We start from the raw sequence: 27,239 nt of genomic DNA on the forward strand, positions 1-27,239 counted from the left end.
CATCAATCCAACACAATCTGCTGTATGTCATATTTTCTCTTATTACAAAACCATGAGAGAGTCCAGTTTAGGCACTCCAATACAATACTTTCTGGAATGTACTTGGTGTTCTTTCATTTGAGATGAGATGACATTTTGGAGGTATAATGGACTGTACATATGGCTTTTCTGATGTAACACATCATTGACTTAAAAAGATGAAAAATGACTTATTGATACAATCCAATTAAATCATTACTGGATCATATGCATGAGCATGTAAACTTTAATGAATGAATCATCATTGGCTACATGTCAAATTTTAAGAAACTAATGCTCAAAAATATATGAATCTGCACTAAGGTACAGGCAAGTCATAAAAACAAAATCATGTGCACAAAAACATCTTTTTCAATGTGTTTTCTGCATGAGATGGCATTCATGTTTATATTTCAAACAGTTTATATTCTGTTGCTCAAAGTTAGTATATAGTATCAGGCCAGCAGCTGTTTCAGTAAATTGAAGGAGACAATACCAGAGCAGCAGGCAGCTTCTGAAATAAAAATGCGCCTTTTAGTTTAAAGCATGGTTTTGCACCATCTAACCTACAAAATTTCTTAGGATCAATGCTGGCTAGTTAGCAAGCTTGTGAACTTTATTCAGTCTAGGTACACTATAAAACTTTATGATAACCAATATGAACTTACCAATATGAGCTTGATAGGTAGCTGGTACATTTTTTATTTTTGGAATTTAATTTCAATTTAGAGCAAGCATTATATCACACAAAACACACAAATAAGTAATTCCCCCATTAAATCCTCCATCCCAGCCCTCCCATGGCACACACATACATGTCATATGAAGAACAATTCATTAAAGGAAATACATATGTAAACAAAGCCTATATATAAATGTTCACATATATTTTACATATACGTGAAAGAATACAAACTAGCTAGTAAAGCGACCACTATCATTAGTAACAAGATGGATTGGTAAAATATTTCATACCAAAGTTACACATTCCATTCTGTTATATAATCCATTGTGTGATTCAGGACACAACAGTGGCAGGACAATGTCCAATGTATCAACAATGCCCCAAAACCTTCTTTTGGAGCACACTTGTTATGATCTGATAACTTTCATGATTTCCCCTACACTTTAACTGACTGAATTACGCTGCCTATTTTAAAATATAAAAATGAAGTCTTATAATTACAAATCAACTGAAACAGGCATGCTTTATTTCAATAAATGATCTTAAGAAACAAGGATTATACAAATTAAAGTACAATCATAATAACGTCGAGGCATATTCATTGTACATATTAGAACAAGAGCATATATTAGGACGTCAAAGAAAACATCTACAATACAACAAAAAGGAAAACATGAGGCCAACATTAAATCAAAGTTTAGCCCTCCATGTTTACATACTTTTTTTGTGTTTAAGGATTTTCTCTATATTTTTGCATATATATGAGGTATTGATTAATATGGGAAAATATTAATCTATTTTGCTTTCATGAATGTCTTTTTTCTGTGAAATGTATTTTTAACCACAAATGCTTTGATTGGTTATTCTTCTGAAGTCTTCATGTTCCGCATCCGGGTTCACAGGCCATGCAACATCTAATCACTTCCGGTAAAGAAGCGATGAAGATGGCGGAGGTAAAGCTGTGAGGTAGTGGGTTTATGGCAATAATCAAAGGATGTATCCTGTCTTTTCACTGGGGCGAAGACGCCAACGTCCTGCCAAGACGAACAGGACGTAGTGTAAAAGCGGGGAGCTCCTGTCCGAAGTGATCAGAGACCTCCAGATTCACTAACTTTCTTTTTCGTTCTCCGTTGCTATAAACTGTTTTTAAAATGGCTCCGGTGCAAATTGGTCCAGATGGCCAACTGGTCCCGGCCGGGGGTCCAACTTCAGCGCCTCAGCCCCCTCCTCCAGGTGCCCCGGCAACGCATGGCGTCCGACTTAGCCTGCTGATCGAATTCCTCCTGCAAAGAACCTATCATGAAATCACCCTGTTGGCTGAACTGTGAGTACTGACAGGTGGCCAGTTAAGTTAGTTATCTAGCGACTTTGTTAGTTATAGCTAGTTAACGTTATGCGCTTTACTTGTTAGCTTGCTATTTAGCTACTTAGCTGTCAAAAGTGGCCGATGCGATGGTGGAGCGATTTCCCCGTTTGTCGCATTTTCTGGAGCCCCTGGTTACTGTCAACACTTTTCCCTGACATGGAATTCGTCTGCTGTTGATTGCCAGGGAAATTAGCTGACCCATCCTCTTCTCCTGATCGTTCGGTTGTTCGACCATGGTTTATAGTCAGTGGTTCCACCGATGGGAACTTGTTTGTGTATTTAAGTACAGTTTGGCAGTTAAATGTTGTTTTAAAAAACAGTCGCAGTCGCGTTGAGTGAAAACCGCACAACTTACCGAAGTAGAGCTGAATTTACTCATGTATATCAAGGTAATATTTGGTTAAAGCAGGTGGTTGTGGAACTTTTCTCAACAGGTTTGTGTGGACTTTTCAATATAAGGTTACACACGCCTAGCTTATTTACCAACTGTAAGAGAATAATTGGATTATTTTAGGAATTTACTTCATTTACAGGTACGTTCAAGCTTGTATTTAGAGACATCGGCTGTAATAAACAAAGTTTCGCATCCATTTAGTGAAGGATGCGTATCGTGCTCTGATTTATATCTGTATCCGCGGAGCCAACTGTATGTACATTTTTTATTAAAACCTTTCGCCAAGTATGTATGAGCCTTGTTTTCTTTGATGCTACAGCAACAAACATCGCCGAGCCTCTTAGATTGGATTTGCAGTGAAAGCAAATGAAGCCAGTCCCCTGCACTGCATGTGAAAGCATTAGCTCCCTGTTGCTGCGTAAAGGTTTCCTGACCCCTCCCACTGCAGTAATGCGTTTTCAGAGGCCAGCTTGCAGCAGTTAAACTCCTCCCACATACTGTGTGACTGACATGCATCACAGCTGGAGGTTCTCATGGAACGCATTTAAAACTGCGCGCACACACACAGACCTTTCATTGTCAGCTTCAGTTTAAGGTCCCTCCATGTGCCGAGTTACACACCCTGCTATGTGTGTGTGCGCGTGCATCTGCAACCCTGTTTGCTTTCTCTTGCTGTGTATGGTTCATATACACTACATGGCCAGAAGTATGTAGACACCAGAACATCACACCCACATGTGCTTGTTGAACATGTCATTCCAAAACCATTAATATGGAGTTGGTCCCCCTCTTGCTGCTATAGTAGCCTCCGCTCCTCTGGGAAAGTTTTCCACTAGATTTTGGAACATTAGCAGGGATTCGTGCTATATTCTGGGCTAGTTATTATTGAGGATTCTCTTCCACAGCTACAAAAATAACCTCTTTATTCTGTATAGCCTTGTCCAGACATGGTTGGCTTTGAAGTGTGGAGCTTTTTCCTCTGTCATTTGCTTTAAAGGAAGTTAATGCACATGGGCCTGGCTGGGTTGAACTCCAGTACTCTTAGTCCATGTGTCTTAATGCAGTTGGTAATTAGATGAGGTTTCGATAATGCTTTGATTTTGTATCATTAACTAAATGTATCTTTTGTGTTACAGGCTACCCAGGAAGCCAGACATGGAAAGGTAAGTGTTTGCCTCGACACAACGAGAAGCGAGTCATAAGAACTGAGCAAATTTACTGAAAGTATGTGACTGTGGAGCCACCTTTGAATCTCAAATGCTTGCCTTTTGACAGGAAAGTCGACATTGTGCAGTTTGCTAGTCGGACCCGGCAACTCTTTGTGAGGCTGTTGGCGTTAGTGAAGTGGGCAGGGAATGCTGGGAAGGTGGAGAAGTGTGCGGTATGTGACCTCACTGTACACTTGGGAGTACTCTCTCAGTACTGTGCACACACACACAGCAGATCCTACAAAACCCACCAGCAACCTTCTGTCTGTATAAACTTATTTAGTTTGCGTTATTCAATGTATAACACCGTATTTTTATTATTTTAACCGGTTGCCATTTTCTGCAAATAGGCTTCAATGTTTTGAATGTTTTTTGTTTGGAATTAAAATGAAACGTGGTCAAGAATTCATGAATATCAAAAGTTAGATTTTACACAGGCAAATACCCATGAACTGTGAAACTGAAAAACACTGAGACCACTGTAAAAGAGGTTCTACAGTCCTGTTGAGTGTTTCAAGAAGATTGGCCCGTGTGGTTTCATGGGTACTGTAGTCTTTCTGAAACTGAAGTTGGTTTTTTCTATCTGCAGATGATCTCCAGCTTCCTGGACCAGCAGGCCTTCCTGTTTGTAGACACCGCAGACAGGCTGGCTTCGCTGGCGCGGGATGCCCTGGTCCATGCCCGTCTGCCCAGCTTTGCCATCCCCTTTGCCATCGACGTGCTGACCACGGGCTCGTACCCGCGTCTCCCCACCTGTATTAGAGTAAGCTGTGTGCCCTGGGATGGTGCTGCAGGTCTGACACTGAGATTTCTGGGAATGTTTACGCCAAACAGATTTTCGGCTGCCTTTAGACCAAAATTTAATGCCAACATCTTGACGGAACGGTTGCTAAAACCGTTCACACAAACTCCTCATGGGAAGTAGCAAATGGACCATGCCATCAATCGTCATAAATGCTTGCTGATGCAGTGTTTGTAGCAGGATGGATCATCCTATCAATCGTCATAAATGCTTGCTGATGCAGTGTTTGTAGCAGGAATGTGGACCACACATTTTAAAATTCTGATTGAACAACAAGTTGATATTTGTCCAACCTTGATAAGTTCACATGGTTGCGAGCACCTTAGTGGTACTGGACATGTTGGTCTTTAACATGCAACATGGAGCAGCCAGCCTTTCTGTGCTGAAAACGCGTGTCCAGTAGTTGACAGTCATCTCCACAGGCACTGAATCTGTTGTGACTAACAAGCTGTTTGTCGTGGGGCAGCCTGTTAACACTGAGGGGACATGTGCCTGCAGGACAAGATCATCCCTCCTGACCCCATCACCAAAGCAGAGAAGCAGGCCACCCTGAACCAGCTCAGTCAGATCCTGCGTCACCGTCTCGTCACCACAGACCTGCCCCCGCAACTGGCCAACCTCACCGTGGGTAAGCTCTGCCCGTTCCCATGGTGACCATCAATACGGTTGTGGACTGGAATTCCCCAAAAATTCTCCACAGGCCTGAGTGGAGCCTGGCACAGTTTCTGCCACAGAATGCTAATTCATGGGAGGAGATGCACATAAGGTTGTACACCAACACAGAGTGACTCACGTGTGTCACCTTGTCTTAGCCAACGGGCGGGTGAAGTTCCGGGTGGAGGGCGAGTTCGAGGCCACGCTTACGGTGATGGGGGACGACCCGGACATCCCGTGGAGGCTTCTGAAACTGGAGATCCTGGTGGAGGACAAGGAAACGGGAGGTGAGGCCAAAAATGTGGGAATGGGCCTGATACAAAGTGCTCTTCAATATTAAATGCACTAAAAAAATATATTCTGTACAGATCCTTTCATATAAGTTTACAGCCTTAATTGAATGCTATATTTTTATTTTTAAAAACCCATACAGGTGTATTGCTTCAGTTTACATTATTTTTGTAAGTACCTTTAAGTCAATCACATGCCCAAGCCTTTTTAACTTGCCGTGGCAGGGAGCGGTTTTCTTTTTTTCCCTCATACATGAACACATCTGCCTCATGGCAATGCCCCCATCAGTTTGACTGATCCCATCGGTGTGAGAGAACAGTGCATTCACCCCGTTTGTGACCCCTCTGCCCCCGTCTCCTGTCCCCACACAGACGGAAGGGCCCTAGTGCACAGCATGCAGGTGAACTTCATCCACGAGCTGGTGCAGTCCCGCCTGTTCGCCGACGAGAAGCCCCTTCAGGACATGTACAACTGCCTGCGTATCCTTTAAATCCCACGACCAGTGCTGCCTGGTTCTCCCTGCCCCTGTCCAAACACAGCACACCGCCTCCTGGTGGCCAGCGTTACTCTTTCAGCAGGCTTGGTTTGCTCTGTGTGATGGTGTAGGTACAGTGGTTTATATTTAGCGTACAGTGTGCGAGCTCTCCGTGTCCCTGCCCACCTCTTTGTCCTGCTGTGCATGATGGGTAGGTGGTGCGCATAGTGCACAGTGTGAAAGCTGAGTGTGCAGTGACGTGTCTCTGGCCATGCAGATAGAATAGATATTGGCTGTGCTACAGTGTGTGCCTTGGCCAGCCCTTCATGTCCTCTCAGGTGTACATTTTGCACTGGGGAACACAAGTGGGGTGAAGACAGAAGGTGTGTTGTTTTTCTGGGCCCACGGGAGTGCTGCGACCGTATTCATCGGGGGTGGGGGGTGGGGGTAGGGTGGGGGGAGTCGAGTGCGTCTGTCTCCGAGGGCTGCTGGCCGTCTGGAGTGGCCTCCCGTAGAATGTGTGCTTTCGGTTGCTAAGCAGCAGAGTGGTCAGCGCCCCATTGTAACAGCTCTGCAGCCCTTGTGCTCAGCTGGGGTCGCGTTTGGAATGTGCCATTCAAATAAACAGGAGCTTCTGACAGTGGAGCAGAATGCAGTCTCGGCTCGGAAGCTTTGCACCCTCACAGTACCCTTGCTGTTTGGCCATTGTCTCAAATTGTGTGTGACACTGGAAGCACAGGACTGCAAAAAAATGGCTTAAAGCAGCAAAGAAATTGTAGCCAACATGATTAAAAGCAACCGTTTTTTTTACCAACCAGTTTATCCGGGAATTCATTTTAATGTAGCTGTCGGAGCTTTCCTGAGCCCCGCCTCATTCACTCACATCTGAAAGCTGAGTGGTGAGCGGTCTCTCATGAGAGAGGAAAGACGGGAGAGGGCGTGAAAGAGAGTGTGATTAGCGCGTGGCTCCTCTGCATCTCCCGCGGCCTCTTTCTCTGGGAAGGGTTCCCTCGGATAACAGAGGATGCTGCTAAGAGTGATGACTCATTTCAGAGCAGACGCTCACACCCATCTGAGCCCCCTTTCTGGAGTTTGTACTCATCCTGTAAAACTAATAATTAGTCCAATTATATAGTTATAGCTTTTCAATGGAGAAAAAAAGCAGGAACCTCAGTCACACTCCAGGACCTAGATTTATCCACCCCTGCCCTGGACAATGAATTCCATTCTTGTTTGAGTCTGATCTGGGTGAGGGCATCTGCAGGAGAACGTCGGGGATCTGTTGACTGGCTCGTCTTGGTTCTCTGAAATGCAGTTTAACTGTGTGTTTCCTGAATGCTGAGGACCCGTCGCGTCCTCTTCCCCTGAAGGCTCTGTGAAATGCCGGGCAAGAGTGACGGGCACCAGTTAGGCCTCAGTCTGGAAGCCTGTGTTCATGCTGGTGGCATCTCACCTTCAGTCTGGTCTCCTCTGTATTTATCGGATACTGCTCTTCGTTATTTTTGTCTAATGGGTCATTATACGCTGTCTGATATCTCCTCAGTGACTTTGTGTTGGCTTAGAGGAGACCATCAGGGCCCACGCATCTGCATATTGGCTCATCATTCAGCTTTAAGCCCTATTCAGGCTGTATCCATGCTTTAGCACATTCAAAGGCTTGTATTATTAAAATACTGAAATACTGTAAATATTGGAGTAAGCAAGCTGTATCTCATAAATGTAGCAGTGTTTAGCAGTGTTGTACTGAATCTTTTCTTAGCGGGTTTTTTTTTGTGGTTTGCATTGGTTTATTTTTAGTCCAGGGAGAGGGGAGCCTTCTGTTCAGACTGACAAACAAGTGAATCAGGAATGTGAAGGTTGGCCACACAGTTGCAGGCTTTTCCATGCTTGTAGATATGAATGAGCCCTGTGCTCTGAATCTACCCTGGATAACAGTCACTGTTATGTTCCCCCGCGCTTCAAATGCACTCCTGTAATGCTACTGCTCCCCCAGCGGCCTCCTTAATTCCAAAAACACACACACCGAAACGCAACGTGCGCAGCCAGCCAGGTCTTCCCTGCATGTAATCAATGCGGTGTCGCCATTTTGATCCTTATATGGATTCAAGACACAAGGTGTGCATTTTGTCTCATCTCTGTTCTTAGCTTTCGCAGCCCTCTGTGGTGTAACCAATGGCGGCACAGAGCCGCCGTGTTTTATGTGCTGATTGGGCGTCGGGGCCGCGCGGTGCTTTACGTAGCGGAGGCGGTTGGTTTTTTTTTTTTTCCTGCGCGCGCGTTCGGAACACGGCGCGGTCCTCCAGCGGTTTGACGACCCTTGACCCCGGGCGCTCCAGACTCGTTCTGCCTGTCGCTGCAGCTGGAGGTGCTGCACTCTCAGACCCTGATGCTGGTCCGCGAGCGCTGGGGGGACCTGGTCCAGGTCGAGCGCTACCTGCCCGCCAAGTGCCTCACGCTCACCGTCTGGAAGTAAGTGTCCGCTCCTCACCTAAAGACGAGGTGCCCGGAAAAGCCCGTTTGAGTTTAGGCAGACTCGTTGACCTGATGATGGCCACCCGTGGTCCCGTCTCCGTTTAAAACGCACTGTAACGTCTCCAGCCAACAGATCCTGGGCCGCAAGACGGGCTCCGCCTCCGTCCACAAGGTCAACATCAAGATCGACGAATCCGACGGCTCTAAACCACTGCAGATATCCCATGAGCCTCCACTGCCAGCCTGTGACTCCAAACTAACGGAGAGAGCCATGAAGGTAACAAAAAAAACAAAAAACTTGTCACTGTACTGGAAAACACCTCCACAGCATGCATATTGTCTGTAATCTGGCAGTTTTCAGCATCTGTATCTGATGATGCGGGACCTTTTCAGCCCCGTCTGCTTCCTGATGTGTTCGTTAGTTTGAGGACGGGCTGTTCCCATGACCCGGCCGTGTGCAGCAGCACCGTGTGCAGTAACACCGTGCGCAGAGTGGCCGCTCGTCCGGCTTGTTTACGGATCTGGAATATGCGCGTTGGCATGGTGACCTTCAGCTGCGGGGAAGCAAGAAATGCCGCCTCGCATTCCGATTATGTTTGGCCCATGAGAAACAGGAAGCGGGGCCTTCCTCTCTGACAGAGACGCCACTGTCTGTTCCCCTCGCCTCCCCTTCCCGCAGATCGACCATCTGTCCGTGGAGAAGCTGCTGATCGACAGCGTCCACGCTCGCTCCCACCAGAAGCTGCAGGAGCTCAAAGCCATACTCAAGGGCTACAACCCCGCCGATAGCTGTGAGTGTCGCCCCCCCCCCATGCAGCCCCGTGTCATTCTACCATAAGAGCGGTCCAAGTGGCACCCAACACCGTTTCCATATGCTAATATGTTGACACTCCAGTCTGAAATGAAGATGTGCTGGATAGAGTCTCAGCAGTATGCTGAGAAGATAATAATAATAATAATAATAATAATGGGTGGTCTTCTCTTTCAGCCTTCATCGAGACTGCTCTTCCCACCCTGGTCATTCCCATCCTGGAGCCCTGCGGGCGCTCCGAGTGTCTCCACATATTTGTCGACTTGCATTCCGGAACGTTCCAGCCCATGCTGTATGGAATCGGTAAGCAGCAGGCCAGGCGCCTGCCGAGGACATTCATGAGGTGAAATCTGTTCGTAAACCTCTTTATTCAAATCAAAGGCTGAACAGGACAGTTTGGAAAGGAAGAAAGGAAAGATATTTTAAACAGCCTTTTTTTCCCCTTATTTAATTTAAGCGGAGGATGAGATGGAAACGGATCGGCTCAGGTACATGTGTGTGCTTCTCTCTAGACCAGTCCATGCTGGATGACATTGAGAAATCGATCAACGACGACATGAAACGCATCATCTCCTGGCTGCAGCAGCTCAAGTAAGACCCCCGGGCTCATGGCTTCTAGTAGGCCACTCGGATGCCTGAAACTCAGCTCCCCCGAGGCCCGTGAAGACCTGTTTTAAGCCTTTATTATCGGTTCCTGTCCTTTTTATTTGGCTTGCAGCTCCTTTTTTCTGCGTAATACAGGGAAAACACCTCCGAGGGTGGGCACAAGCGACCTCACAGGTTTTACTTTTAATAAAGGTGTCCCTCGCGTCTGTGTGAGCGGCTGACCGGGGGGCCCCAGCAGTGGGAGGGGTGGGAATGTCCTCAGGGCTAACTGGGCTGTGATGTTGAGAAAGGTGTTATGCATTGTAAAGAAGAACCAGCTGCTGGCACTGTGGCAGCTGTTCACAGGGGCCTTGTCTGCCTACCATCTCTCATTGCACACAGCACACCGTGCACATGTGTGTGTGTGTGTGTGTGTGTGTGTGGATTCCTATGTAGTGTGTACTACACATGTTCTGTTACTACTACGTGTGTACATATACACAGTATGAAGTGTGGTGGTCATGTTAATAATGATTAATCGCTGTGAGGATGCATCTGTTGGACCAGAGTTGAATCTGAATCTCAAATTAAGCTTTATTAATCGGTAAATTTGGAAACGTACTTGCAGTTACGTGAGAATTTTCATGTAAACACATTTCATGTAAATGTATAATCTAAATATTGAAGAATTTTTAAGAATTTTGGAAATTAAATGGTTTTTGTTTGAAAATTGTTTTTTAAATGTATTTATCTTTGCAGATGTAGGGTTAAGGGTTATTTCAAATATATATTTGAAACCAGGTCTGTGTGTCTGTGAAGGTTTTGGCTGGGGCAGCAGAGGTGCTGTATGAGTATAATATTGCTTATTACCCTTCTTGTTGTGAAGGTTTTGGCTGGGGGAGCAGAGGTGCAGGCAGTCAGTCAAACACCTCCCGACCATATGCAGCGACACCCTGCACCTCTCTAACTCCGCCTCCCACCCCGTCGGCAGCCTGTCCAAGCACCGCCTCTTCATCAAGCTGACACGCCTCCCTCAGTACTACATAGTAAGCCCCGCCCACTGGTCTCCCCTCACGCCTGAGCAAGCACCACATCTGCCTGTAGAGGGCTGTGAAACGCATGAGTCGGGGCCAGTGTACGACTGCACAAGTGCTCAGACCTGTGGCCTCTATCACGAAGCAGGATTACTGAGTTAGCTGGATGACTGCACCGAGTGAAAACCCGGAACGGCTCTTTTCACTTCAGTCCATGTTCCGGATTTGGGAGGGTTCCGGGTTTTACTCAGCGCAGTAATCATGCTTCGTGATACAGGCCCTTGGAGACGGAGGCCACAGTGATGTAAGCGATCAGCCGAATCAGGTTTTAGTTTCAGACTGAAGCAAGTGTGCAGTCCCGTGTGCGCTCCCGGTCTACAAAAAGCACTGTTTTTAACATTCAGCTGTCCCCAGGGGGAGTAGCTTATTAAGAGAGAGCTTTCCCGTTGTTGCCTTGCTGAAACGTGTCAGTCAGTGCTGGCCGCCTTAGCCCCTCCCACCCTGTCATGGCTCCCTGCAGGTGGTGGAGATGTTTGAGGTGCCCGGATGCCCCACGGAGCTGCAGTACAAGTACTACTTCCTGTCGGTGATGCAGCTGGAGGGCGAGGAGGGCCCACCCTGTGCCCAGCTGCTGCAGGAGTTCAAGCCCAACCTGGAGGAGCTGCTGCAGGACGCCGCTGCCAGCCGGGCCGCACGACCGGGAGCCAAGAGGAAGGTGGGGCTCCAGGATAACAACGCGATGGGCTCGTAACACGAAGGTTGCAGGTTCGATTCCCAGCCGGGGCGCTGCCGGTGTACCCTTGAGCCACGTAGCCGACCCAAATAGCCTCAGTGACGTAAGAAACCCCTCGGATACAGCGAACAGCGGAAGTATCTGAGTGGAACGCGTGTAGTCTTACGCGCTGCTACTGGAACGGGATTCATTTAACGTCATCTCAGTTATCCGACTCCCAAAAATAATGTCTTATCCTTTCCTCTCTGCTAACAGTTGTACATAGGAGACTGCCAGTGATCCGCCAGTAGTCAACGCTATCCGTTGTAGGCAGTAGACACGTACGCGCCTCTGGCAGGTATAGCCTGCATAGATACAGTAGTTTATCCTGCTACGGCACTAGTGTAATATGCGAGTGACTACAGGGTGCTGATATACTGAGTTCTACGCTTATGTTAGGACCCTGAAACTGCTAGGTGTGCAGCAGTAACAGTCAAAAAAGGAATGCCAGGTTAAAGTGAATGCAGTTTATTTTACAGTATGTGCAATGACGATAATATACAAAGTGTGTGTAGTGAGATGGCTCTCCGCATATGAACAGGAGGTTGTATTGCCATTGCGCCTTTCCCCTTATATATACAAAGATCAAAGCAAAATGCCAAGTCATCAAATGAAGACACAATCATGGCAAAACACTATAAATCAATGATCCTACTCACACTATCTCTCTAAGCATATCACACTGGTTAACCTTTGTATCTGGCCGGACACTGACTCATAGATAGCAAGATCTTTAGTCAGCACCCCACCACCAAAGGCACCAACTTGTTCCCCGTGACATCAGTTTCCCAACAATACAAAACAATGATTACATTGCATTATGGAGAACCTAAAGTTCACATAATGCTGATCCAATCGGATGTTTTGCAACTGAGCACTGTTTGCTGACTCCTGGTCAGCACAGTGAACACAGTCTGTTTTCCTTGGAGGGTCTGATGAGAGGCAGATCTGTGAACTGCCCTACAGTAAAATATGCAGCTGTGTGAATGGATTGTATGTAAGGGCCTGTGTAGTTGCCCTGGCTGAGGGCAGTTCTGTGTGCAGTTACCGCACCGCTGCTGGCACACGTTCTGCCCTTCCTCGGGCCCTATGAAGAGGGGTAAGCAGTCAGCGTGCGACGGCCGACAGGCCCGACAGTCTCACTTCCTCTTAACCACGCTTCTGGGGTTCCCCCCACCTCCCCTCAGATATGCAAGATTACTATCATCATCATTATTATTAGTAAACATCCTGCTATGCCGTCATCCCCCTGCTGGACAGAGAGAAATCTGTTTAAATCTACACGAGAACATTAAAATCTATAACCAGTGCTGGCATTACAAGCGAGTACATTTGTTTCACTGCTGATGACACGAACGTGAGAATGTCCCGGATTTACTGGGCTGTAGGGATGATAGAATGCCTGCTGTTTGCTGATTAGTGTCATAGTGAGCTTGGAGTGTCATGGAGAGTGCCTGTAACTTGTGTGCGCATGTGTGAGAGTGAGCATGTTCGGGTGCTGTGCATGTATGTGTCATCATTGGCAGCTTCTGTTCACCTTGTAGCTGGCAGGCCCTGCTTAGGATGATATCAGTATTGAGACACCGTATGACAGTCCTGGGGGGGGGGGGGGGGGGGGGGGTTGGCTGCTAACTGCCGTTTGCAACGAAGCAAACGAGAGTCTGGGGATTCCCTGACTGTGAACTGATTAGCATTATGTTATTAGTTTATACACCAGTGGTGCCCAAAGGAAGGCTTGGGGCTCATCAAAATTAAGTGAATGGTGAAAAAAGAGATTACTGCCCTGTTAATCTCACTGAAGTTTTTTTATTTTTTATTGAAGTAAGTATATAAAAAATGTATATGTTCAAATTAGGCAGCCAACCCAATATAACTATCTTATCACACAGGTTTAAGAATTGTCTGAGGCCATTTTCACAACATAATTGGCTGTGTAAGCTGAAACTGTACAAAAATAGGATTTAGAGAAAAACTACTTGCTTTTTCACCTGGGAGTTAATATTTTAGCAAGCAGGCCATTACTGACATTATGGGTTGGCTCTAAACTATAGGCACACCTGGTATAGACATCTGGTATATACATCACTGCTGCAACATTCAAGGGCATACAAACTGTTGAAACAAGACGCGAGAAGTTTTCAAGTTGGAGTTGTACAGTCTAAATTTAGCTGCCATGAGTTCACTCTCTCTCTCACTCCCTCCCCCTCATTCTCCCCGTCTCTCTACCTCCTTCTCTCTCTCTCCCTCCCTCCCACTCCCTCTCTCCCTCTCTCCCTCCCTCCTCCCACTCTTTCCCTCCCTCTCTCCTTTCCTGCCTCTTCCCCCCCTCTCCCTCGCTCGCTCCCTCCCTCCCCCTCTCTCCTTCCCACACCCTTCCTGCCTCTCTTGCTCTCTCCCTCCCTCTGGGCTGACAGCTGTCTGGAGACCAGGCTGCAGTGGAACCCAAGAAGCCCAAGCGCTCTGGGGAAATGTGTGCCTTCAACAAGGTCCTGGCTCACCTGGTGGCCATGTGTGACACCAACATGCCCTTCATTGGGCTGCGCTGTGAGGTGAGCCCGCTGTTCTGCATGAGCCCTGTGCACACGCGCCTTTCTGATACCGCTGTACGTGTGCGCGTTTCTCCACTGGAGACCTGTGAAGGTTTCCTCATCCGCTTGTCCTCTGCTTCCAGCTGACCAACATGGAGATCCCTCATCAGGGAGTGCAGGTGGAGGGGGATGGGTGCAGCCACGCCATCCGCATCCTCAGGTAATACGCAGAACACAAACACACGTACGCACACGCTCACTCACTTGCGCGCACACACACACATGTGTGTGTGCAAATGTGTGTCTCTTTATATGCCAGTGCTGATCTCTTTCTCCCTCGCTCTCTATCCCTCGCTCTCTATCCCTCGCTCTCCCTCCCTCTCTCTCTCTCTCTCCCTCTGCTCCCAGGATCCCGCCCAGTAAGGGTGTGAGTGAGGAGACCCAGAGGGCTCTAGAGCGCTCCCTGCTGGACTGCACCTTCCGGCTCCAGGGCCGCAACAACCGCACCTGGGTGGCGGAGCTGGTCTTCTCCAACTGCCCCCTCGCCAGCACCTCCAGCAAGGAGCAAGGTCAGAACATGCCCCTGTGTGGTCCAAAACGCACCAGAGAGCCTGACAGAACACACCCGCATGGCCCAAAACACACCAGAGAGCCTAACAGAACACACCCTGCATGGCCCAAAACACACCAGAGAGCCTAACAGAACACACCCTGCATGGCCCAAAACACACCAGAGAGTCTAACAGAACACACCCTGCATGGCCCAAAACACACCAGAGAGCCTAACAGAACACACCCTGCATGGCCCAAAACACACAAGAGAGCCTAACAGAACACACCCGCATGGCCCAAAACACACCAGAGAGCCTAACAGAACACACCCGCATGGCCCAAAACACACCAGAGCCTACAAAGGCTGCTTAACACTGTCCAGAAATGTACTTCATAATGTTAAAATATGCATATATTAACTTGATCTTGAATTAAGGAGGATGGCGGTTCATGTGCATCTTAACAGGCAGACTTGCAGTCACCTGATCAAGCAGCAGGGGTCGCTAGAGAGCAATGAGATACAGATCCCCCTACTGCTTGAATCCCTTCCTAACTTCAGGCAGTGCCACAGCGAATTGTGCATACTATGCAGTCGGCACTGGCACGGGTCAGGATTCAGTCCAGGACCGTGGGGTCTGTCCATGCACCACAACGGTACCTTAAACAGACGAGTGAACCCAGTGTACTTGGAACACTGTTTCCAGCCATTCAACATGAATCCCATTTTGTGGGAAAGAAAACCAAAATTGTTCTACCTCACTGCTCTCCTAGTGAAAATGCGGTGAGCAGTTGGAGGCTTTTTCTTGAGATGAAGTCAATTTTCCAGGCCGTTTGTCCTGTCTCCTGATTGTACTGGATGTGAGAGTATTACTGATGGCTTGCACTGGAGCTGAGGGGCTCCAGGCAACATGGCGGAAAGGAGAGAGCTGGGATTTGACGTGTGCGTTTGCGTCCGCAGCCTCCACGCGCTACGTGTATCTGACCTACGAGAACCCCCTGTCGGAGCCTGTAGGGGGACGAAAGGTGGTGGAGATGTTCCTCAACGACTGGAGCAGCATCAGCCGGCTGTACGAGTGTGTGCTGGAGTTCTCCCACTCCCTGCTGGGTATGCCAAACACCTCTGTCCACACGCGAGCATACCAGAGAAAATTCAGACTAAGCTCCCATAGTCACTCTGCTTTGTGCTCCAGTACCTGTATTCATGGCCAAAGGGCCACTGAGCAGTTTTGGCATTTAGCAGACTCTTTAATTCAGAGAAACCAAACACAGATTACATTTTAATTTACAATCCATTAACTTTACTGAAGCCAGTCGGGTTAAGTACCTCGTTCAAGGGTACCACAGCAGCTGGGAATTGAACCTGCAACCCTTCAGGTTGCAAAACCCAACACTACACTGCTACCCTGAGATGGTTTCCTTCATTAGACAGGGACCTTTGCTGCACGAGCGGACATTTTTGCCTTTGAAGCTTTGTCCTTAGAAGAGCCGCCGGTCAAGAAGCCAGACCCCTGAGCTGTCAAGCGCCTTCACTCACAGTTTCTGAAAGCCTGTCGCCACCTCTGTCTCCTTTCCACAGACCTGCCGTCCTACCTCAGCCTCTTCTCCGAGATCCGGCTGTACAATTACCGCAAGCTGGTCCTATGCTACGGCAGCACCAAAGGAAGCTCGGTGAGTTGTGGTGGAGGCAGGAAAGGATTCATCGTGCTGAATTACAGTAATCATTTTTCCTGTAGCTGTACATCTCTATATTGGTTATATTGCCTTCGCTACTGTGCTACACCGCTACTGTTCCGCATTACCAGCTAAGTGAGTGGGGTAGGAAGGCCACTTGTGCTCGTGTCTGCTTCGTCATCCATAAAGGCGTCAAAAGGAAAGGTCAGGAACTCGCATCTCTGAAACCCTCGCCAATAGTCTACGTGACACCTTGGCTGAAAGGTCAAAAATGTTTTCTGCCCAGTGCTGCCGCTGTTGCAGAATTCCCGAAAGCCAGAACAGAGCCCAGTGTGTGGCCTGCCGCGAGTGAGGGACTCCCACAAAGAGCGCTCTGTCCTCCCTCTCGTGACTCCTCTCCACTACTTTCTACCCCCAACAAATCCCAGTGCAGCCATGCAGATATCTGGCTATGCTCCACCGCACTGGTTTTCATAATGTCTTTTGAGTGTTTTGGGGAAAAGGTTTTTGTAAGTTTGGCCCATATTGACGAACCTGGTCACAGAGTGTCTGGGCATCGCTCTCTAGCTTCCCCCCTCGATTCCTGCTTTCTGTCGTCTTTCTCCTTCAGGTGACGATCCAGTGGAACTCCGTCACGCACAGGTTCCACATCTCGCTGGGCACGGTTGGACCCAACTCGGGCTGCAGCAACTGCCACAACATCATCCTCCATCAGCTGCAGGAGATGTTCAATAAGATGCCCCATGTGGTGCAGCTGCTGCAGGTACCTTTGGCTAGGCCTTTGTTCCCAGTGGCAGCATCCAGCCTTTGGGCTCCAGTCCAATGCCAGCTCACGCTTTGGTCACACACTTGTGTCTAAAATATTGTTTCCTTGTAGATTTATAAACCGTTGCTGTATTTTACAGTCATTTCTTTTGCCAAACTCAGACTCACTGGAGGTGACCTGCGGAGTGTCGTGAAAGTAAAGTTTCATAGTCTCGGGCAGTCCGGTTCAGTTGCTTACAGATATGGCAGTCCTCAAGCACGGGAACAACAGTTGTCCTGATCCATTTTTGGGTTGGGAGCGACTGTTTGATTGAAGTCCTCCGAACGATCAGACTTTCTGGAACTCCTCTCCTCTTGGCAGGTACTGTCCGACACGCAGGGTCCCCTCAACGCCATCAACAAGCTGCCTACGGTGCCCATGCTGGGCCTGACCCAGAGGACCAACACTGCCTACCAGTGCTTCTCCATCCTGCCCCAGTCCCCCACGCACATCCGCCTGGCCTTCCGCAACATGTACTGCATCGACATCTACTGCAGCAGCCGGAGCGTGGTGGCCATCCGCGACGGGGCCTACAGCCTCTTCGACAACACCAAGATCGTGGAGGGCTTCTACCCCGCGCCCGGACTCAAGGTAGAGCAACGCGGGGACGCAAACCCAAGCGTGCGGCCCCACGATGACCAAACGGCCCTTACTGTCAGTTTCCTCTTCCCAGGTAATGGAGCTAGGCCTTCCTGAGCGAAGGGCTGTGGCACATCGGAGGCCAGTCGTTTTACGGTGTGACGTGTCCTTGACAGACATTCCTGAACATGTTCGTGGACAGCAACCAGGACGCACGAAGGCGCTCCGTCAACGAGGATGACAACCCGCCATCGCCGGTGGGCGGCGACGTGATGGACTCCTTCATGTTCCAGCTCCAGCCAGGGCAGGCTCCGCAGCAGGTGGGTGTGGCTTCACCGCGTGCGACAACAACCTCACCGGTCTGTGCCACCGCAAGGCTTGGCTCAATTGCTCTCTCTCTCCCTGTCTCTCTCTCTCTCTCTAAGTTTGTGAAGCAGCAGCCGGGCGGTGGAGTCTACCCTCCCCTCACGTCCCCGCCCAACCCCTACCACTCCAACGTGGCCCCCTCCCCGTCCATGATGCCCACGCAGTCTCCTGGTAAGAGCTTTACATGCCTGGGACTGCGGCATTGGTGTCTTTATGCTTGAGCCTGAGCGCCTAAGGCTCAGGGACTGCCCTGATGTGGACCTGGAAGGGGCGTTGAGTCGTTGAGTCATCGACCCAGCTTGTAGTTCATATGCGTGGTTACCTTCACTGTGTGTTTGTGTGTGCGATCGCGCGCGCGTGCTCACGCTCATATTGTCTCTGTGCCCATTCACACCCATCAAATGCGTTGTGGTTGCACCGGAATAGAAGGTGGAAGCATGTATTCAGCCTCGCCCCCCCCCCCCCGCCATTTCGCTGGGGGCTTAGAGGCCCCTGGTGTCCACTGGCCGGCTTCGGCCTGCATGCGACGTGACCTTGCTGGGCCGGCGTGTGTCTCTGACGGAGCCCCAAATGATTGGTTGATTGTGTGCAGGGAACATCCACGCAGCCAACTCCCCTAGCGGTGCTCTGCGGGCCCCCTCGCCCTTCGGCCCCGCCCCGTCTCCCTCCTCTCTGGGGATTTCTATGGGGCAGACTTCCAGCTTTGCCAGTCCGCATGGTAAGTGCACGATGTGATCGCGCGTAGGGTGGGCGGTGGCAAGAGCAGCAAGCTAAGACAGGTGAACAGGGGCACTTTGGGCAAATGGGGCACTCCGCCACCCCCCCCAAAGGCGTGGGGATCGCTTTCGGAATGGGCTCGTTCTGACCCAGAGGCTTGCCTGCTTGCCCGCTGTCCCGCTCGCTCTTAACGGGGTAGATAAAACCCGGACCGGGAAAGTTTGATTAATGTGCGTCGCGCTTCGGGAAAGGCAGGCTGGATGTCGAAGCGGAGTGGACTTGGGTAATTAGTTCCTACCTTCGAGTGCGCACCTATTTGTTTTCTCTCGGCTCCTCCAGGCCTCCACCTGTCACATTAAGCGAGGATTCACAGTTGCCGCAGTAACTGTGTGGCGAGCTCTGGGCATAACAGCGCTTGTTTTAATGAGCGTGGCATGCTTTCAAAATGGCGCCAAATGACCTCGAGCATGACACACAGACTGTGAACCGGTACAATGAAACAATTACCATGACCACTCATTTTCTTGGGGGGGGGGGGGGGGGGGGGATTAGCCCGCAAATTAAATTCATTTAACTGTTTTTCACGCTACGTGCAGTTTATGAACGATTTTTTTTTTTTCCCTCCTGAGCGGAGAACCAGTGTTGCAGGTGTTGCTCCCTTTTGTACATGGAATGCGTTTAGTGCAAGGTGTGTCTCTGATTTAGAAAGTCGGGTATTATAAACGGTCAGCCTGGGTCCCCCTCCTATTAAATTCTGGAACAGTATTCCAGTGTTTTGTGCCTGTCTGGAGACGGGACCAGGGCAGAGCTGGTGCTGGTTTTCTTTAGCGGTGTCTCTGCCTTCCCTCAAAGCGCACTCTGGGAGTGATTACACCACTGGCTATAGCTCAGAGCACAACCTGGGGCGATTACACCACTGGCCAGAGCTTCCTTCCTCCCCCTGTTACTGTCAGGCGGTATAATCCAGCTGATCTGGGCTGATCAATGCCCTTTTACTTTCACGAGGAGTTCTCTGATGTGGAGAAGAGGCCAGGGGTGTTGGATGGGCAATGCAGGCTGTGCTGTTGTTGGGTCCCTGGAAGGTGGCGAGTTTGCTGACGGTGATGACGTTGTGTTCCAGGAGCACTGGAGCCCAGCTCTCCGTACGCCATGGTGTCTCCCAGCCAGCGCACGGGCACCTGGCCCGGGTCGCCCCAGGTGTCCGGGCCCTCGCCCGGCGCCCGCATCCACGGAATGTCGCCAGGCAACCCCTCCCTCCACTCCCCCATCCCGGACGCCTCGCATTCTCCCCGTGCTGGGACCAGTAAGTGTCCGCCATTACAGCTCACTCCAAACCCTTTGAAGAGTACGTTTTTGGAATGTTTTTTTTTTTTTTGTCCTCCAGAATTATACTGTAAGTCGGTGTTCTAGAACTCCATTGCTTTCGGTTACCAGCAGTGATTGTTACATCAGCATTAGAACGTTCAGTTAAGAACTTTCTAATCACGTGTTTGTCATCTCACACCTTAAAGGCTTTAAGCCAGTGCTCTTCTGCCCCACAGGCTCTCAGGCGATGCCGACCAACATGCCCCCACCTCGCAAGCTACCTCAGCGCTCCTGGGCGGCCTCCATCCCCACCATCCTTACCCACAGTGCCTTGCACGTTCTGCTGCTGCCCTCGCCCACGCCCTGCCTGGTGCCCGGGCTGGCGGGCAGCTACCTGTGCTCCCCCCTGGAGCGCTTTCTGGGCTCCGTCATCATGAGGCGCCACCTGCAGAGGATCATTCAGCAGGAGCCCAACGTGAGCGTCCGTCCGTCCGTCCGTCCATCCGCCCCACCCAATCCGCCCCCCCCTCCCCCACCCCCACTGCGGTCTGTTATCTGCCTCTCGTCTCCATCTGATCGCCTCTCTGTTGAGATGCCCCGCCGTAGTCCTGCTCTGCCTCTGCACTGTAAAACGTTCAGTGGTAATTCACTTCTGAGTTTACGTGAGTGCACTCTCTGGCCGTGGTGGACTAATATGAACTCTGCAAGGACCGATTTCACACTTGACATTTTACTGTGCGCGTTATCCTGTTTGGCTTACTGTGCTCTCATGCATTCAGACAGTTAAAAATGTCTGCAAGTGTTTGATGGGTAACTGGCAGCCCCCTCCACCACCCCTCTGAGCCTCAGCACCGCCTCTGCAGTCATTTGCTGTAATGAACCGTAATTAATTGGAGGCGTCCACATTGCCCGTGCCCGCCCTCCCCCCCCCCAAGCCTGCTGTGCATACTGATGTTATGCTAATGTCCTCATTGCTCTCGGCCCCTCTTCTCTGACCCTCACAGCTCTCCATCGTCAACTCTAACGAGCCCGGCGTGATCATGTTCAAGACCGAGGTGCTCAAGTGCCGGGTAGCGCTGAACCCCAAAACCTACCAGACCCTGCAGCTGAAGGTGACCCCTGAGAACGCCGGGCCCTGGTCCCAGGAGGAGCTGCAGGTGCTGGAGAAGTTCTTTGAAACCAGGGTAAGATGGCAAGCCGGGGCATCCGTTTAAATTTAGGCATTTGGCACGATTTTATACTGAACGAATTATACAGCTTACTTTTTAAAATTATTATTATTATTTTGCAACCCATTTATAAAATAAAGAGTTTAAGAGAATTTTAGCCCCGAGTTGAAATATTGAGTCCATTCATACAGGATGGGTATGTGACTGAGGTCTTTCAGCTTATCTTGCTCAAGAGTAGAACAGCAGCAGCCCATCTGGGAATCATAACCCACAACATTCAGAACCCAGCACAGTTCCGTAACCGTTTTACTGCACTGCCACCTAGTGGAAGATCTGTTTACACTTTTTTTCCCCCCAACAAAAATGAAAATTTTATTTTTTAATCGAAGTGTCTGACAAGAGGGCATCTTGTAATCCAGCTGAGTAGATTGGCCATATAATGGTATGAACCCATAAGAGTGCAATCTGTGTAATGTAAAAGCTTGTCCTGTCACCAGGTTGCTGGTCCTCCCTTTAAGTACAACACCCTCAATGCCTTCACCAAGCTGCTGGGGGCGCCTACCAACATCCTCAGGGACTGTGTGCGCATCATGAAGCTGGAGCTGGTGAGTGCTGGCTGTGCTGTGCAGTGTGTGTGCGCGCGTGTGCGTGTGTATGTGTGTGTGTGTGTGCGTGCGTGCGTGTGAGTGTGTGTGTGTGTGGGGGGTCCCGGTCCTGTTCTCCGTCTCTAACCCTGCGTCTCCCCCCCGCTCAGTTCCCGGACCAGGCAGCCCAGCTGAAGTGGAGCGTGCAGTTCTGCCTGACCATCCCCCCCAGCGCACCTCCCATCGCCCCCCCGGGGACCATCGCCGTAGTGCTCAAATCCAAGATGCTGTTTTTCGTAAGCAGATGAGGTCCTTACCTGCTGGGGTGGGAGGAGCAGAGGGGCTCACGAGCTGCTCTGAGGCCAGGGGAGGGCGCGCCGCTTTAAGGCTAATGGCTCTGCTGGAACACACACAGGCCTGAGGGCTCTGGGCCTCTTTTCTACCAGAAGCCCACTGCTACCTGGAACAACACGACATAAGAACACGAGATCCAGTTATTATTCAAAAAAGTAGGTCAACACAGGGCAGAGAACTGCTGCTGCAGCGCTCCCTATGGGTCAGAATTTTCAACTAGGTTGCACTGCTGGCCACACCTAAATCAGTTATGTAAAAGCAGGTATTTTTCCACTGACACCTGAGGCAAAATACATCAGATTGGGTGTGGCCAGGAGTATTATCAGGTTGAAAATTATATCCCATACAGAGAGCGACAACACTGGTTTTCTGCAGTGTGTTGACTTAAAATCTTCTGTTGTAAGTTGTAAGGATGATTATAAACCAGTCCCACCGCTTGCATACATGACTTTAAAAAAACATATCGATTTCTGAACCTACTACACGATCAGTCTAAACCATAGTGCTTTAGCGCTAGTCTGTCACTTCACCATGAGTGCACGCATCTTGCATTGCCAATCCCATGCCCTGTTAGAGGACGAGTGATTTTCTGCAGTGTACCGTGACCGCAGTCTAATCTCTGTGCACATCGTCTGGCCTAATCCTACGCCAGCTCCAGCTGACGCAGCGGCTGCCAGGGCCTCAGGAGCCAATCAGCATCATCGTGCCCATCGTCTACGACATGGCGACCGGGCTGACGCAGCAGGCCGACATCCCGCGCCAGCCGAGCTCCTCGGGCGCGGCCGCCCTCCTGGTCAGCAGCATCCTCAAACGCTTCAACGACATGCACCCGGCACGCCAAGGTGAGCCGCGTTTTAACGAGGGGGGACATCATGGACATACTGGAATTCATTACTGAGCAAGCCAGCCCATGTTTTTTTTTAAGCCAGGAGGGTACCAATTAAGGGCTTCCTAGACTAAAATATATTTTAACATTTCTCCTTGCTGTATATTTATGGGCACTTAATTTAAAAGATCATGTCTTAAATAATTTTTAAATAACTTTAATGGTATTTCTCCCACTCTCCACCTCCAGGTGAATGCACAATATTTGCTTCGGTTCATGAACTCATGGCAAGCCTCACACTGTCCCCTGGTGGACGCCCATAGCACAACATCACTTGGATACAAACAAGACATTATTTCCTGGTGAACAGCGAACACTGCGGGGTACTGCTCCCCTGATGTCTCCAAACAGACCTCTTCTCTGCTGAAACTACAGTCTTTTTCAAGTCTGGTGTGCTTTGTGTTAAAAAAGGGAGTGGATTATGATCAGTAACTGAACACTATGCTTGTTTATATATAAATAAAGACTCAGATGCAGCAAGCACTGCTTGAGCAAAGCCAGTCATAAATTATTTTGAAGAGCTAAACAAGAAAATTATTTTTTTCAGAGATGCGCTTCTTGAATAACAGATTAATAATGATAGATTTGTTTACCTACAGCTGTACATTATTTTATATTTCAAAGTTTCAAAAAAAATGAAACCTTAAAATTACTTTTTTCAAGCTATCCAAATTCCTTTTGTACTGCAAGATACAAGTATTATTGAAGTATTGGAGAGGTGTTCTTTTAGTACTCTATGTAAATGTCTTTTTTTCCATTCTTTATGTTGAGTTAAATGCTTTTTAGTTAAGCCTGTCAAGTTTGTGTTCAGTAAAACCATGGAAACTTTACAAGCCATTCTTTATTACGAATGCTTTTGAGTATAAAAGGAAGAATCTGAGACTACCTGTCCGTCTTGGATGAATACTATTTAATAAATGGATAGAGAAATGTTTGTTTGTTGACTTTTCTTATTTATGCATGGACATTAAATATGTTATTGCTCAATAACAAGTTGAAAGGAGGTAATAAAATGAAACTACAGTTCTCTGCAGTTGGAAAATGTTTTTTTTTTTTTTACTATACCAATTAATATGGAAATATACTTTATTTTCTGTACTGCAGGTCCTGTTTTTGCTTTGAAAAAAATCATGATTTGTGTTGTCATAAAGATTGAATTCCTGCTAGTTTTTTCTTTCAATGTCTTGATTTTGCTCAGATTCTGCAGTTATTGGACACAGTAAATGCACCAGTATTTTCTGATACCTTAGGTCAGGGCTGCACAACTCCAGTCCTGGAGGGCCGACGTGTCCTGCTTTTTGTTCCAACCCAGTGGACCACCAGCACTGGTTCATACCTATTTCAGACCACAAAAACATTGTCACCATGGATACATGTAAAGTCTGCAGCTGTAGCTCATGTTTTTACAAAGAAATACCTGGCAAAATAAATTATTGGGGCTAATTAAATAGTTTTGGGCAAATGTTGGAGTGAAATCCTGAAACAGATCGGCCCTCCCTGTGTAACCCTGCCTTAGGTGTAAGGCGAAAGAATCCCAAATGTGTCTTTCACACTGCAGTCTTTTTTCACATTATCTAATGTTCAACACATCTTACAAAGTTGCAATGTAGTGTAACTATTTGGGAACTGTGGTTTAAATTGTCAAATTTAATAAATTTAAAAAAAACTAGAATTTGAATGTTAAATTAACGATTTCAAATAGCCTTCTTAATGCATTACAGGCGAATAAAGAAAACCGGTAGTTCCAAGGCATCGTGCTGGGAATATTCACTGATTGTATAGTTGTCTCATTGGCTCTTTTCACTGTGCTGTACTCAGTACAGACGATCCATCACACATGCACATCAGTGCGCAGAATTCAGCGGATCATTACGCACTCGAATACATTCGACGAGACGTCAGACGCGGAAATTTGCTGCAATTTAGACTACAACCAATAAATGTATATACATACGTTCAAGAAATCTTGCATACAAAGAGGTTTGTCTTATCGATTACTCGGGCAAGATAATAGAGTTACTGCTACAGCGATTAGTAAAAAATTATAGCAGTAGGCTAGCTACTTTCGAAAGAAGAAACTCAAGTTGCCGATTAGATTTTCCATCCGGCTGATTTACTTCAAGTCGAAAACTGTCAAAAACCAATTAACAATTTGCGACATCACTAGTCTTATATCGATTTAAAAATCGTATTATATACTTGCTTGCAGCCAAAATTGGAAATCCAAGAAATGGTCCATGAGGAGCTCTGCGCTCGTCTTAATGATGACGGGTACAAAAACTGGCTGAAGGCAGGCTACTGCCTTTTAAAAGTTAAAGACGGACTGCATGGTTATGTAAACAATGAAATAAAATGCTTCCACGGCATGCTTCTCAACACTAACCCTGTCTTGAAAACGGGGCAACAATGCAATCGTAACTGCCGACCAAAAGGTAACCAGGTAAGCCAAGTATGCTACGAATACGTTTTCAGTTGGCTGGTTTGTTCTTCTGCCTAGTTGGCTTTGCAGAGGTTAGGTCAGAATAGTGTTCACTGCGTGAACTAAACTGTGTTCTTGGCTAGAAATAGCTGTACAAAATAAGTATTGTATCTTACTGAACCTGTGTATTGTAGTTGTCCATGACCATGAAATGCACTTTTGTACGTCGCTGTGGCGCCTGCCAAATAAATGTAATGTAATGTGTAACTGTTTAGGGCTTCAACTGGATTTGTGGTATAAAACTACAAATAACTCAACAGCTTGTAGAAAGATGTAATATCTCCAGCGGTTGTACATACGAACGCGTTAATTTTATACTGTTTATTCATAATTGTAAACATACCTCTCATAAGTGACACAAGCTCGTCACTCCCAAAGACCAATGGGTGAGTGTAGTCTAGATACAGTTGGCCTGGCCAAGGAGTAACTAGCTACCGCACTGAATGTTCTTCTGTGCTTAAAAGATAGCCAAGAGACTTTCACATTGAAACTGAGGCAACGATTATGTCTGACCATGAAACAGAAAAGTTTCAGCTACCTTACTCAAGTTATTCGAGCTTTACTTTATGGATTAAAGGTAGTCGGTGAAAGTGGCCTAACACGGTTTAACACATCTATAGATGTGTCATGTAATTCGCAAGGTGCAAAGGACATGCAGGGGCATGTTCTGTTCAGTGACGCTTCCCTTCTAACTAGCTATATTTATCCAATGTTATAATTACTAACAAGTTCAAGTTATACTATCTAGCCTACACTTCTGATCCACACTGCAACAGAGATTATCGGTCTCTGGCCGCAGAAATGTGGCTACCTCGACATATGCTGCCGGTGAACTTGCACGTCTGTATCGATAGCTTCATTTAGCCTAATTCGAGGTTGGCTAAATGATATATCTAGAGAATATTCAAGCGCTAACATGACACAAGGTACAAAATGGGTTAGAAAATAAAATAGTTTTTGTAAGTTAGTTACAGGTAATTAATATAACTGAAGACAAACAGCTAGAACTATCGGGGAGGAAAACAAAGTTGGCCGATGAATAAAGACCTTCGATAGCTATATTAGCTGCAAATACGACAAGATTATTATATGATCTTATTATGCTAGCTGGCTAACAACAGCAGTCAATCGGCACGCTAACTTACAATGACCCCACTTGATTTGGACCGTGTTCTGTCAGCCGCATCAGGTAACGTTCAGTTAAACTCTTCAGTATTTTTAATGAAGGGGGATGTCTCCTGGACTGAATGCTGTCCTCTCTGTAAAATGTATGTTGAAAATGCAAACAAATAACGGTAGCTATCTACCAGCTAATATAAATATTTATTGCAGCCAATTACATTGAAAGCCCTCTCAAGTAATATACACCGAGAACTTAAAAATGCAAATATTAGGCCTACACTCCTTAACTAGTCTAGTGTGTGCAAGCTCTGAACATTTTCACGTTCCAACTACCGACCGGGTTCGCGCGAAAACAGCAAAATGTAAACATATATTTGCAACCGTATAAAACCATTGTTTATTCTCATCCGACCTTAATAAAAATGATTGAACAATGAATAGGCATGTTAAAAAGACATAAAACATAATTCTGTCATTGCGTTAATTGCAATTCAGTATTATCATGGGGGTACCAAGCTACATGCACCAAAACTAGCTCGCAAACAGCCAGTTAGG

The 27,239-nt window shown here is 47.9% G+C and overlaps 2 protein-coding genes and 1 long non-coding RNA gene across 5 annotated transcripts in view; 2 read left to right on the top strand and 1 right to left on the bottom strand.

Annotated features, from left to right (window-relative positions):
* Positions 1–27,239, bottom strand: part of LOC118213886 — a 27,572-nt gene continuing 333 nt past the window's right edge. The window contains exons 2-5 of the long non-coding RNA XR_004762535.1: positions 24,329–24,419; positions 22,161–22,303; positions 5,267–5,389; positions 1–532 (exon numbers count right to left, since the gene is read on the bottom strand). This is a non-coding gene — a long non-coding RNA (uncharacterized LOC118213886). The remainder of the gene's footprint in view (positions 533–5,266; positions 5,390–22,160; positions 22,304–24,328; positions 24,420–27,239) is intronic.
* med14 (mediator complex subunit 14) lies at positions 1,617–24,110 on the top strand. 2 transcript variants are annotated; one of them, XM_035393096.1, is made up of 31 exons: positions 1,617–2,027; positions 3,600–3,626; positions 3,739–3,844; positions 4,261–4,434; positions 4,972–5,101; positions 5,286–5,414; positions 5,790–5,897; positions 8,230–8,362; positions 8,492–8,642; positions 9,045–9,156; positions 9,354–9,479; positions 9,689–9,767; positions 10,648–10,807; positions 11,316–11,510; positions 13,982–14,116; positions 14,239–14,315; positions 14,504–14,664; positions 15,606–15,752; positions 16,224–16,315; positions 16,929–17,081; positions 17,445–17,714; positions 17,879–18,022; positions 18,128–18,239; positions 18,661–18,786; positions 19,906–20,088; positions 20,327–20,565; positions 21,095–21,274; positions 21,757–21,864; positions 22,014–22,139; positions 22,850–23,039; positions 23,273–24,110. In XM_035393096.1, the coding sequence occupies exons 1-31, from the start codon at positions 1,855–1,857 to the stop codon at positions 23,344–23,346; spliced, it is 4,320 nt and encodes a 1,439-aa protein (XP_035248987.1). In that variant the 5' UTR covers positions 1,617–1,854; the 3' UTR covers positions 23,347–24,110. The 2 variants fall into 2 exon arrangements, with proteins under 2 accessions (XP_035248987.1, XP_035248988.1); XM_035393097.1 differs by lacking the exon at positions 18,661–18,786.
* LOC118213884 (uncharacterized protein CXorf38 homolog) overlaps positions 24,927–27,239 on the top strand; it is a 5,764-nt gene continuing 3,451 nt past the window's right edge. The window contains exon 1 of one of the 2 annotated variants that reach the window (XM_035393101.1): positions 24,927–25,523. In XM_035393101.1, coding sequence (XP_035248992.1) covers positions 25,314–25,523 — 210 coding nt within the window. In that variant the 5' untranslated portion in view covers positions 24,927–25,313. The remainder of the gene's footprint in view (positions 25,524–27,239) is intronic. The other variant, XM_035393102.1, reaches the window with a different exon arrangement.

Source organism: Anguilla anguilla, chromosome 15 (genome assembly GCF_013347855.1).
Source record: "Anguilla anguilla isolate fAngAng1 chromosome 15, fAngAng1.pri, whole genome shotgun sequence".
Classification (NCBI taxonomy): Eukaryota; Metazoa; Chordata; class Actinopteri; order Anguilliformes; family Anguillidae; genus Anguilla; species Anguilla anguilla.

Bases quoted from the DNA above. Each gene is read 5' to 3' on its own strand.
- med14 (XM_035393096.1), top strand. From the start codon at position 1,855: ATGGCTCCGGTGCAAATTGGTCCAGATGGCCAACTGGTCCCGGCCGGG. The intron at 5,102-5,285 runs GTAAGCTCTGCC...ACCTTGTCTTAG, and splicing joins ACTGGCCAACCTCACCGTGG to CCAACGGGCGGGTGAAGTTC. The intron at 20,089-20,326 runs GTAAGTGTCCGC...TCTGCCCCACAG, and splicing joins TTCTCCCCGTGCTGGGACCA to GCTCTCAGGCGATGCCGACC.